This window comes from Amborella trichopoda, chromosome 5, assembly GCF_054954075.1.
Source record: "Amborella trichopoda isolate Santa Cruz 75 chromosome 5, AtrichopodaSantaCruz75HAP2 v2.0, whole genome shotgun sequence".
NCBI classification, from domain to species: domain Eukaryota; kingdom Viridiplantae; phylum Streptophyta; class Magnoliopsida; order Amborellales; family Amborellaceae; genus Amborella; species Amborella trichopoda.
The window spans coordinates 38,805,214-38,817,359 of record NC_142340.1 but is presented as its reverse complement, the minus strand read 5'-3'; the positions used below and the strand labels follow the sequence as shown (position 1 = coordinate 38,817,359).

The window sequence follows — 12,146 nt, the reverse complement described above, 5'->3', positions numbered from 1 at the left end:
AAAAAATGTCTTCAATCCAAGGTTGTATCGTACCAACATGGAAAATAAATAAACTTACTAGGCTAATTATTAATTCAAAATGAAAAGAATTTTTATATGTGTTTTGAAGAAAAGTATAATGCGTTTCCAAATTACTTATGTAAACCCGAATTTTTTTAAAAAAAAACTAACTTATATATATTAGACATTTCAAAATTGACTTGAGCAAACATGGACTACTGTCCTGCTTAAAACATGCAAATGGGCTTCAAGTTTTTTACATCTGAAAATAAAAGACAAAAAAATATTTTATGAAGAATGGTCATTTAAAAAGTAATGCATATAGACATGGATATTTTAAAAAAAAATATTTTTTTATTTTCAAAATAAAATATTTTTTGTTGAAAAAAAATGGTGTTTCAGAAATACCCCATTCTAAAAATGAAGCCAAAAGATATTCTACTTTAGAATGTCTATTTGCTAAGGTAAAAGCTCATCTAGATTTTATTTTAGGACCTCAAATTTTGGGGATACAATCTTTACAACCCATAGATTAACCTTAATAAAAAAAATCAAATTGTATGCTCAATGCACTTGAAAAAAAAATATATCTCAAGATTAAATAGAGACCATCCAATATTTAAATGATGAGATCGAAATATTAAAAAATTAAGATTTAAAATTCTTTTTTTTTTGAAAAATAATCATCTAAGAGTTTTTTAATAGTTCCCCAAATTTAAGATTGAAAAAAATCCCCCAAGGTCTACTACCTGAGGGAGTAGAAGTATATATACGTGCTAAAAAATAAACCTGTCCAAAAAAAGGCCAACGGTGCTGGATACTGAACGGGAATGTTCTGTTCGTCTATATACGTGTCATAACGGATGTCGGTGTCACTCAAATGTCAACACATATTTAGAACCTAAGAGACGTGTGTAATCGAGGAGTTTGTCGTTCGAATCCTTCTTCCCGTAAAGTGGGCCTGTAATATTTTTATGGGAAATTCGTGAAAGATCTTATTTTATTATCATAATTGAAAAATAGCTTTCAATGTTTATACTTGTCTCACATTTTAAAAGTGTGATTTTATTTCGGTTTTATTTTTTATACATCATATTAAGATCAAATTTAATGAATTGATTCTTCGCGCGATTTTACATTTATAAAAAGTACTTAAAAAATTTAAAATAAATAAAATAACCAAAATACTTGTAAAATTTTGAAATTTATAGAGTACATTGAAATTTATAGAGTACATTGAACTTAATTGGATATATAAAAAAAGGCATAAAATTAAAATACGATATTCACTGTAGAAATGTGGGACCTAAATATATAATAGAAATTTCGAACCTAAATATAAAATGTACAAGACTATTTTTAAATTTTAAAAGTAAAAAGAGGTGTTTTGGTTGATTTCCCTCACAATTGTACAGTTTCTGCAACAGATCTAGCAAAGGCATATCATATCAAAACTCTTGTTGCTGAATATTTGATGGAAAAAGTTTATATAAAGTTGCAACCTTAAAAAATATATATAAAATTAAGGATGCACCTCAAAAATCTATCAAAAAAATGTTGTTTTAATGTTGAGAAACCTTCTAATTGATACTCTCGACAATGAGATGTATGCATATATATATATATATAAAATTGAACTTTAATATAAAACATAGTACATCTTGCAACACATTATCTAGACCGTCTATTTTCAATATTTTCAAATGTTTATAGATCTACACCACAATTATATGTATGTTACGATAAAATTTGGAGGTGGGCCTTAATTGGACCGTAATTACATGGGTTGCATACGGCGCTACCACTTGAGCTTCCTATAGTTCATTAGCAACTTGTTCATTACCATCCAATGTCAACAACGAATAGATGGTGCGTATTGTTCCTCTACTTGTTCAAATAGTTTTAAAGGAAATTGATCAGACTATACCTATAGTTTGAACCATTTAACATCTCGCCCATATCTTTTGATCTAAAGTCAAATTCCCACCATTGTTTCAATTAAATTTCAAATAGCCCATCAAATGATACATCAAAATAGGTTTTGAAATGTATCATAATTCAGAATACGCCTAGAGTAAAATGTCAAATGGTTCACATGTCATATATTTCTATAAATTTCTTATATTTTAATGATAAACGGCTACGTGCATGACGACCCACGGCACATGATGTAGCATTGCCTGACATTAGCTGCAAACCACTCGAGCTAGGTCACAGTGCAATTGCCTCCCACGACAATACCTTTTCTCTATGAACTTTCTTTCCCTTGAATGGTCAGACGAATTCAAACAGTGAATTTTCATAGAAAAGCGGCAACAAATTGATACCCTTTCTCACCTAGAGTTTCTTTCATGCTCGATTCTCAAAGCCTCCATGACAATAGAACAATTCATTTCTTCTTTGACCAGAAACAATCCCTCTGGAACACAAATCATGTGTTCACATAAGCAGTGTCCTTTGTATTGCACAGGCTTCATTTGTAGAGTCTTAAATGGCCAAAGCACCATCACTGTTCATGATAAAAAGCTGAGTCTACAATCATAAATCTATAAGAGAGAATGAAACAAACTCACCCAATGAAAAAGAAAATGAAAAACAAAGAATTATCACAAACCCCAAAAAGCAAACAACCTAATACAAAAGCATACTCAGTGTCAGGCCCCGGCCACGAGCTGCAGCCCGACAATACTCTCCTCGCTCTCTCTAGCGGGGTTCTCCTTTCATACATACAAAAAAAAACAAAAAAACTTGACAAAGAGGCTAAAGCTCAATAGAACCCCTAAACACTATTATTTGCCTCTCAAAATAGTGTTTTTCAATCCCGTGCAATAAACCACACAGAAGAACAACACCAAGAAACTCTTTGCTTGTGGTTTCTCACTACCAGCTCATTTATCGGTAACGTGACCATCTTGAGCAGAGCTTCTATTCAGTGGTGACACAGGGGAAGAGAGAAATGGGTCTGTTATTGCTGCTTCCTCTTCACAATAAAGGCTCTCTGAGAGTTTTCTTCCTTTACTTAGTAAACAACAGAAGCAGCAGAAAGAAGAGCAGCACAACTCCAAACAAAAGAATGACTCCCTCACCATCATAACTCCTCTCTATGCTAAGACACATCTACACAAGCACAGTAGGAATGTGACTCGTGGAAAGCACGAATAGAGAGAGATAGAGACAGAAAGATGTAGGGGATCACAAAAAATAGTCGGGGGTCTTGCGAGTTGTGTCGGGCTCGATCTGCCTTGGAGCGGGGTCAAATTGAAGGAATCTTTGTTCCATGCTCTCTCCAACCTCCATTATTGCCGCCATGTTCCCACAGCGATAGCAGTAGTTCGGGGCACTAAACACGGTAACCACATTCTTGTCCTGCCACAAAGAGAGTAAAAGGCTGAGAAAACTATGGCATTACTGAAGGAAGATTGCACCCATTTTTGCTTTTTTTTAAGGAAAGTTGCAGATATTATTTCCACAACCGCCTAGAACTACCAAAAAATAACAGAATGCTCTCTCTCTCTCTCTCTCTCTCTCTCTTACCTGGCACCAATTGAAGCCTTCCATGACAAGCTGATGTGCTCTTGCAACAAGGGTGAGGCCATTTGTGTGGTTGAACTGGGCGGCAATGTCCTGCCCAAATGTGTAGCCAGCTCCTCTGGGGGAGATACCCCATCCACATCGATCATCTGGATCAGACCATAGAAGATCGCACATAGGCCCTTCATGTGGAACCTGCGTGGCCATTGGACATTAGAACCCAAAAAACAGGATTCAAATACTTAAAAACCAAACTAAACTTTCAGTTAATCTCTCGAAACCAAACCAAACTTTCAGTTAATCTCTCTTTCCCATCTCTTTTCATTCTTCTATCTCCATTTTCTCCTAGTTGCAACATTTCCAGTTGTGCAGACTCCTGAGAGCAAATGTTGATTCATAATCTCTAAAAAGTTATGGTTCATTACTAAAAGAAATGGTATATCTTTCCAATGAAACTAATACTCTCCATAGTTATGGTTCATTTAGAACTGGAGGACAGAAACCGGGGTATCAATTTTATACCACTCTCCAATAAAGGAATGGATTCCTTGAAATTTAGCTGCAGTTTATAATTTTGAAATTCACATGCACATTTTCTAATAAAAACAACTTAAAAAGCTTCAGATCAGCCAAATTTTGGTCTAAAATATAAAATTGTACATCTTACATACAACACTGTACCATCCAGCACCAAAACCCCGGAAAGATTAAACAGGTAGAAAATTTTCACAGCGATCACTTCTTACAACTAAGGAGCGTCCATGTAAAATTTGGGATACTGCTCATATAGACTGCTAAAAGACAACATTATGATAAACTATACAGATCAAAGTTGAAAAAAGCCAGAAAAAGAAAAAGAAACTGGTACATTGAGATTAAGAAAGAGGAACCTAAGAAACTTCGCTTTTACATTTGTAGTAGTAATTTGTGGAACTTAAAATATGTACAAAGTTAAATGAGTCGGCAATCAAAAATCAATTTACCAACTCTACACAGCTTTCAAAGGGAGAGGAAAGGTATATGACACCCATTTTCAACAACAGGAATCATCGGTCTTTTTCTTTTTTTCTTAGGTGCATCACAGGTCATTATGCAAAGTTGTTTCATCTATCCTTGTTACTAGGTAAAGAGTGGCTTGATGTCTTTAAACACCTTGTACTTCTCCTCAGCCGCTCTAAAGGAAAGGTACAACTGAACTTGCCGGATTACAAGTGAACAAAAATATGGAAACCTTCAACTGGAGATCGAAGAGACTCCAAAGTCCACTAGAAATCTAGGTGTCTGTATTCTAAGATGAAAATACATATTGAAATGGAGCAATTTGCACTTAGTGTAAGAGAGGCCGTGAATAAATCATGATAAAATTCCGGATGGGATTGACATCGAGTCTCTCTGGTGTCCAATTTCTTTGGTGACACTTCTCAAGCTTTTTATTTACCAATGCATGTCCATACCATAGACAGACTACAACGTAACGCTGGATGCTTACTTCTTGTATACGATCCAATGCACGAATGTTCTCTAATGTATCCAAAGATGGGGAGAGGCCACCATGCAAACAGAAGACCTGCATACAGAAGAGAATATTCAATATTCTAGTCTGAGAAAACATGAACATACAAAGTCAAAACAAACATCATCAGACCTGACTCTCAATAAGGGCCGTGAGGGGCAAATAGTCGAAAAGGTCAGTAAAATACTTCCAGACATTCGCATTTCCATATTTTCTTAGGCATTCATCATAGAACCCGTACCTGGAAATGAAAGACAAAAGATTAGAAGCCTGAACAACCAACAGAAATTATGTGCTTTCAGCAAAGCAATGAAAGGTGTAAAAAAAACATAAAAACGAGGGATTCCTATATCAGGAATAAGTAGTAAATAATACAGACGACTCATAATCACATCCAACTTTGTAACAAAAAGAACACTAATTCTCTTCAAAAAAAAAAGAACAGTCAACATCTAGACTACTTTCTTAAATAAATGAGTAAGCAATTACAATTAGCAGTGCTAAACTCAGGCACTTAACAAAAAGCATACCTAAGAAGAAAGCAAGGGCGATAGCTAACAACAGGAAACACATAGGAATTGACTGTTACAAGACAACAATCCAATACAAAAATTATCAAGGTTCAGTCAGTAACGTGTTGATTGGAATTGGAACGTGAGGGGTTTGAATATTACATCTGTAACTAAAGAGTAGCAATACTGAAGTACTTAACCATATTACACAATAGAAAGCTTATAACACAAGAGCCAAACTGTCCACCCTTGGGCATACTGCTGCAGTGTGCTTTGTTCCCAAGTTTTAGAGGGGCTTAGAGGCATTTATGCAGGCCCAAGTTTTGCACGCACGCACTCTTGAATATGAGGAAAAAGATCTTCAAATGATATTGCAAAAAATACCTAGAAAATGGTTCTTTTGAGGTAACAGAAAATGCAGTGAATACCCACAGGCCGTCCATTTCAGGTGTTCCAAAGTGGTGTTCGGTCGGGCCTTAAGTGATCATGACCAATCGAAACCAATGCCTAAAATTTTTAGATTGGGCAGTGTAGTGCATAAGATTCTTAAAGGAGTCAGGGGTCTCACGATAAAATCCAACCCCAGAGGACCCATGACATGCCAAAGTATCGGTTACTACATTAACTTCCTATGCATATGCTGGAAGGAAACAACCAAAGAAAAGGCAAGTTCATGGATCTCCAGTAAAAAATGGGCCTATATTTGTCGTCCTGCTGGCCCTTGGATATTAACATCTATGATCAAGAAAGAGTGGATAAAGATGCTAAACCTTCTAAAGAGGTCTATACTCGCAGCTTCTATTCCAAATGAACTTGCAGATAGCATCCAAACGTCCCAAACTTGTCTGAAATTTGTTCCCAAATACCTTTAGGAGAATTACTTAGGGAAATCCTGCCAAGAAATTGAGACAAAATACCCTTTAATGGGACATTTAAACATCTCCCATGTCCATACATGCATCGTGCCAGTTTATGGCCCATTCTTGAAAGGCCCTCTTAACAATAACCCCTTTAACTCCACTCTAGAGAAAACTTGTATGTTGCTCAGTTTCATCCGCTCAACCGCCATGTATACTCAGTCCTGATATCCAAAAAAAATTCTGTTATCATCTCTCCCGATTCTCAGCAGAAAAGTGAGAACTGAAAGGGCAAACACCATAATCCACTTTCTAGGTAGCAGATTAGCAAGGAACGACACCTGCTTCATCCCAAAGATACATATGAAATATCCTAAATGCCTTAGAAAAACTTGCAGAAGACTAAAAAGTGTTCCACTTCTCTTCCGCAAGTGTACACATCACATACAAAATTGGGATTTCGGAAACATCTATGCTACAAATCAATACCTATCATTACCACCAACCAAACAAATGCATTCAGGGGGTAGATTTGTGGGCCAGCACCCATATAAACAAGTTTAAAATGATCAGTAATCCCAAACATCCCATAATCAAAGAAGGAACAACTTTATACAGTTTTATGGGCAATGAACCACTATCTTGAACACCATGAACTTTGCAGCCAAAACCCTCTTGAATGGGATTAATTTCCAGTTCTTCATCCCTAGGTGGTAAAGGGACTCCAAAATGCAAAGTGTGTCCCTCGTAATGAACCCTTCCGGGAAAATGTTGAGCATATTTGATTTAAATCAAGAAGTGACACAAGTAAATAAAGAAGTGTCCCTCGTAATGTCCCTCGTAATGAACCCAGCAAGTAAATCATTTCCCTTGAATACCCTATGCTCACATTTTTTGACTACCCATTCATCACATGATCACATCCATCTATCTCTCAAGTTAATCCTTTCTGTATCTTTGCACCATAGGACATGCTCTAATGCTTCCTTGCAGTCTACTGATTTTACTATATCGTGTTTCTCTTTTTGCGATGTATTTTCAATTTAAGAAACAAACAGATTTGTCACATGCACCAATTGTAATACAACTGCTTATATGTCGTTGATTAATATTCAGTTTGAAATCATCACCATCATCATCATCCATGCCCTACCCCAACTATTTGCAATCGGCTATGCGAATCTTGTTCCGCCATTCTGCTCTATCAAGGGCCACACCCTCAATCAGACCATAAGTCACCGTGTCTCTTCTTACTACTTCCATCAATGTTCACTGCATAAGTTAAATATTTTCACTTCATGAGTTAAATATTTTCACTTAAGTCAAATCTCCAGTCCACCGCAGCCTACTCATCAGTAAGCCCCAACAGTGTTATTAATGTGAGATGTGGACTCAATGCATTTGGGGATTCGATGTGGGATGTGGTACTGAGGCGGGCACATACGGTGATATAGTTAATAAATTAAAAAAAAATCATAAAAATATGAGAATGTATAGAAAAACACAAATGTGTGGTTTATGTTATAGTAGGAAATTTAGTTTAGTACTTCTCCCTAACATATTAGCTGATCGAGTTGCCTGATAGACTGATATTCTGATAAATTGTAACATAGTCTACATTCTACAGTCTTACATCTGAGGTAATATAAACTAATCCATACAATCCAAATATTAGCAACAATTAACAATTTAACATAACATCCAAAGACCGAAAATACTTCAGCATCACAAGTTTACGACCACAACCTCATAGCTACAACTTAAACATAAATTACAAACCCCAAATCAAAAGAAAATTCGTTGGATTTAAATCTCCAAGGCCTTGAATCCTTCAAATACTTGTTGACTCTATACTAGAAAACTTAAAAAATGAAGCCCAAAACAATATCAAACAGAACAAACCTCAAATGTTTTTCTAGAATTTTGGAAGCACAAACTTTTTTGTTTCTCTTTTTTTTTTTTTCTTTTTCTTTTTTTTTCAAACCCCTTAGAACCATGCTTGCATGATTCTAGGGGTTTTGGGCAGTGTTATACCAAGCCACCCCCCCCCCCCCCCGCCCCCCCCTAAAACTCATAAAAGAAAAAAATCCGAACACCCTTTCCCCCCTTTTCTAGGGGTGGGGGGAATTATAGTTTTGGCCTTGCTCGTGGAAAGACCCTTGCCCATGGGCGATGCAGCCATTGCGGGCAAATGCAGCTGATGCATCGCATATATGGGTGGCGGAATGTGACGATGACCGCAGAACGCATTATGCAGCCACATTTGATAACTATGAGCCCCAATTGTAGAAACAGTTTATTTCAAGAATGCCGTTAAATACCGCAATTCATAACATTAATAAGGAACTCATTTTCCTTATTTCTTCGTAAAAGTACTCTAAGAAAGCCACTAACTGAGAAACAAGTGGTCCATCAAAACTCATCCTGGTGGTAACGCTTCCAAAAGAAATCTTCCATTCAATTGTACAAGCCGCTTATGAAAGAGGAGATAGCAGATGTACATTTCAAAATGCAAAAGAATGAAGATAGATAACTAGTATGCATATGTTAGTCTGCTTAGGACAATTCCCCCAGCTCATATAGAGAAAAGAAAAGAATAATATACAAGGTTGCTACTTAATTCTTCATCATATTGCAAAGTATTTAACCACTATATTACAACTTCTAATAACATATAAACTTGTGACTTAATCCTTCATCATATTAGCACCCAACATACGATAACTTTTTATGCGATCAACAAGCACTCTAGAAGTAAGAAATGAAAATGTGCCTAACAAGTAGAAAGAAACATTTTTTACCCAACTTACAGTAGCTAAATGTCACATCAAGCACATGTGCGTCCAACTCGAATGATGCAAGAAATCACAGGAAAACAAGGGTAAAAAAAAGCATAGAATCTTACACTTGGGTAATCTGACGACTCTCGTGATTTCCACGCAAGATCGTAATTCTATCTCTATAGCGAACTTTTAAGGCTACCAATAATGTCACCGTCTCAACAGAATAATATCCACGATCTGCGTTAACAAAAAAAAAAAGTAAATATCTCATAAAGTAAATATCTCATAGGATCAACACAAAAACCAATTTGGCGAGATATAACATAGCAGGGTTTTCAATCAAATCTTGAAGTTGGTTAAATGGATATGCAGTGTTCATGACACATAATATCAAGGCAAAATGCAAATGCCAAAATAATAACTGGTGAAATTAAAATTTGATTCTTAACTAAATGTCTTCAAATTTGATGTACATGTAATATTCTCTTTATCTTTGCAAATTGAGCCTACAGACCAAGATTTTAGAATCTAATAAAAAAACCAAGCTACCGCATTATGCTTTAAAGACCACAAATTTTTCCAAGAATCAGCCTCACTATGTATGATAGAAAGCAATCTACTTAAGATAGTATTCAAGATAGAAGCTGAAAGCAGGTACATGTATAACTATCAAAAATAGAAAAGACATAGCACATAAGACTCCATGCACACAAATTTCCATGTTTCCTCAAATACCACAAAGTTATAAGGTAAGACAGCACTAAAGGTACATGTTAGAGATTGAGAAAGATGCATGTTACAGAACTCCAAATCAAACTACCACTTATTACTTTATCAGCATATCAACCAATACATATTTTCCCCCCTCTCTAATGCACTGTAGCAAACTTACTCTGAGTAATTTGATTATTTATAACTGAACTCAAGGCTACTACTCTTTTGTAGTTCCACTTTTTAGCCCCTACTAATGATTTGATGAGTTTAGTCATTTTAGTTTTTGCAAGTTAATGCTAGCAGGCCTGCCACAAATTATTCAAGATTAATAGCATATTTCACAGGCCGTTGATTCACATTTCACGGAACCAATTAATTAACAAACATGTACATGTATGCAATGTTTCACAAATGCTATTAGCATCCTCCCAAGAAACCATGTAACCTTAAAAAGAGTGAAAGATAAATTCCCAAACTTCAATATCAAAAGCAACCTTAATTTGGTTCGAGGAATTGAAAATCTATAATCTGTGTCCAAATGTCCCCTAAATAAGCATGAATTTTCAAAACTTACCCCTTTGGCTTAAAATGCATGCTTATATACAATCACCAATGATGCACTAAGATCCTCAACATCAATGTATACGAAAACCAGAAACATATCACATGAAAGCATAAATATGCAAAAAAATCCACATAAAACCATAAACATGAGAGAAAGCCATATGCCAGTGAATAAATGATCTTGAAACTATATATAAATCTTTTCGTCATTGGCAAATGAAACTTAAAAAACAAATTGGAAGAAATTGTCACTTCTTTTTTTATTATTGTGAAAGATAGCCATTTCATGTAAGGAGAGAAAGGAAAATAGGGAGAAATGAAACCCGCATCAAAACTAAGTGATCAATTAAATGAATATCGAACTTTTCACCTTTTCCACATCTAGATATCACAATCATCCAAGTTACACTCAATAAAAGGAAAAGACGGTAAAAAAATGGAACGTAAAGGTAAGGTATCACCAGAATATAACTGAACAGAGTTATAATAAATAAATAAAGATCTAGGAGAGAACAATCCATCCAAATCAATCTCAATCATCTGGATACAACAATAAGCAATCATAGATAGTATCAAACAAATCAATAAAAATACAATAAAAATGAATCTGCACATAACACACCAATGTTCATGGCTCAAATCTCATAAATTCAGGAAAGAAAACTAAATTAAAAATAGAAAACTAATATGAGATAAAGCGAGATAAGAGAGAGATCAAATGAAATTAAAACAGAGCGAGAGATTAAGGGAAGATGAGACAGAGATATTAGGGATTGTCACCAACCTACGTAATCTCCCATAAAAAGGTAATTTGTATCCGGAGCCTTTCCACCAATTCGAAAGAGCTCGATGAGATCGTGAAACTGTCCATGGATATCTCCGCATACAGTTACAGGGCACTTCACGGGCTGAACATTCCACTCCTCCATTAAAATCGCCCTAGCCTGCTCACAAAGCGCCTTCACCTCAGATTCAGGCAAGAACTTGCACTCCATTAGATGCTCGATCTGACGGTCCAGATCTGCGTGAGAAGGCATCTTTCTCTCTCCTCCCCACCCTCACACCTCCCTCTCTCCCTCTCTTTTCACAGATTCCAATAGCTATTCCTCTCTCTCTCAAGAAAGCCAGGAAACCCTAATTGACTTGATGACGATCCGATCTGAGAGAAAAACGGGGAGAGAGAAGATGAAAATCTAGGGTTTTTTCTTTAGGGGGGAGGGGCCATCGCGATTTAGGGCTTCCTCGAGTTGCAGGGAATGTTTGAGGGGAGGAGGAGGGGTCCTGTTTGCTGGACTCGTTCCTGGCGCCGAAGCATTTGGGGCCTCTCTCTCTCTCTCTCTCGGTGTCCGCTTTCTCTCTCTAAACACACTCTCTCTCTCTCTAACCCGGCAGCTCCATTCTTACAATCGGAGAAAACATATATTACAAAGTAGCGAACGTGACGGAAATGACCTCCGTCTTTTGCAAAAAATATCGAAATCACTCCTCCTTTTCCTGCATATGCCCGAAATGTCCCGCTCTTTTAAAATTGACAGTTCGCTCGGAACAACCCTTTTAGAGAGGGGGAAAAGTTTATATAGAGCCTAGGCTCTAAACAATCAAATTAGAGCCTACCTCAAAACTTTAACCGGAATAGGTCGCAACAGTGTATTTGGTGTGGTTTGCATAGGTT

General features: G+C 36.2%; 1 protein-coding gene across 2 annotated transcripts; it reads right to left on the bottom strand.

The window, feature by feature from the left end:
- Window positions 1-2,492: 2,492 nt before the first annotated feature.
- Window positions 2,493-11,864, bottom strand: LOC18432994 (serine/threonine-protein phosphatase PP2A-1 catalytic subunit). 2 transcript variants are annotated; one of them, XR_016056214.1, is made up of 6 exons: window positions 11,259-11,864; window positions 9,319-9,433; window positions 5,177-5,285; window positions 5,021-5,098; window positions 3,535-3,907; window positions 2,493-3,366 (listed from the first exon to the last, which is right to left on the bottom strand). XR_016056214.1 is itself a non-coding variant. In XM_006843092.4 (6 exons), exons 1-6 carry the CDS (start codon window positions 11,509-11,511, stop codon window positions 3,193-3,195), a joined length of 921 nt encoding a protein of 306 aa, XP_006843155.1. In that variant the 5' UTR covers window positions 11,512-11,864; the 3' UTR covers window positions 2,493-3,192. The 2 variants fall into 2 exon arrangements, 1 of the variants encoding a protein (XP_006843155.1); XM_006843092.4 differs by having other exon boundaries at window positions 3,535-3,726.
- Window positions 11,865-12,146: the final 282 nt, after the last annotated feature.

What these genes read in the sequence shown, in the direction of transcription:
- LOC18432994 (XM_006843092.4), bottom strand. Translation starts at nt 11,511, where the DNA reads ATGCCTTCTCACGCAGATCTGGACCGTCAGATCGAGCATCTAATGGAG. An exon ending in AGTCGTCAGATTACCCAAGT is followed by an intron (nt 5,286 to 9,318) that starts GTAAGATTCTAT and finishes TTTCATTTCCAG; the next exon opens with GTACGGGTTCTATGATGAAT. An exon ending in AAGGCTTCAATTGGTGCCAG is followed by an intron (nt 3,367 to 3,534) that starts GTAAGAGAGAGA and finishes TCTTTGTGGCAG; the next exon opens with GACAAGAATGTGGTTACCGT.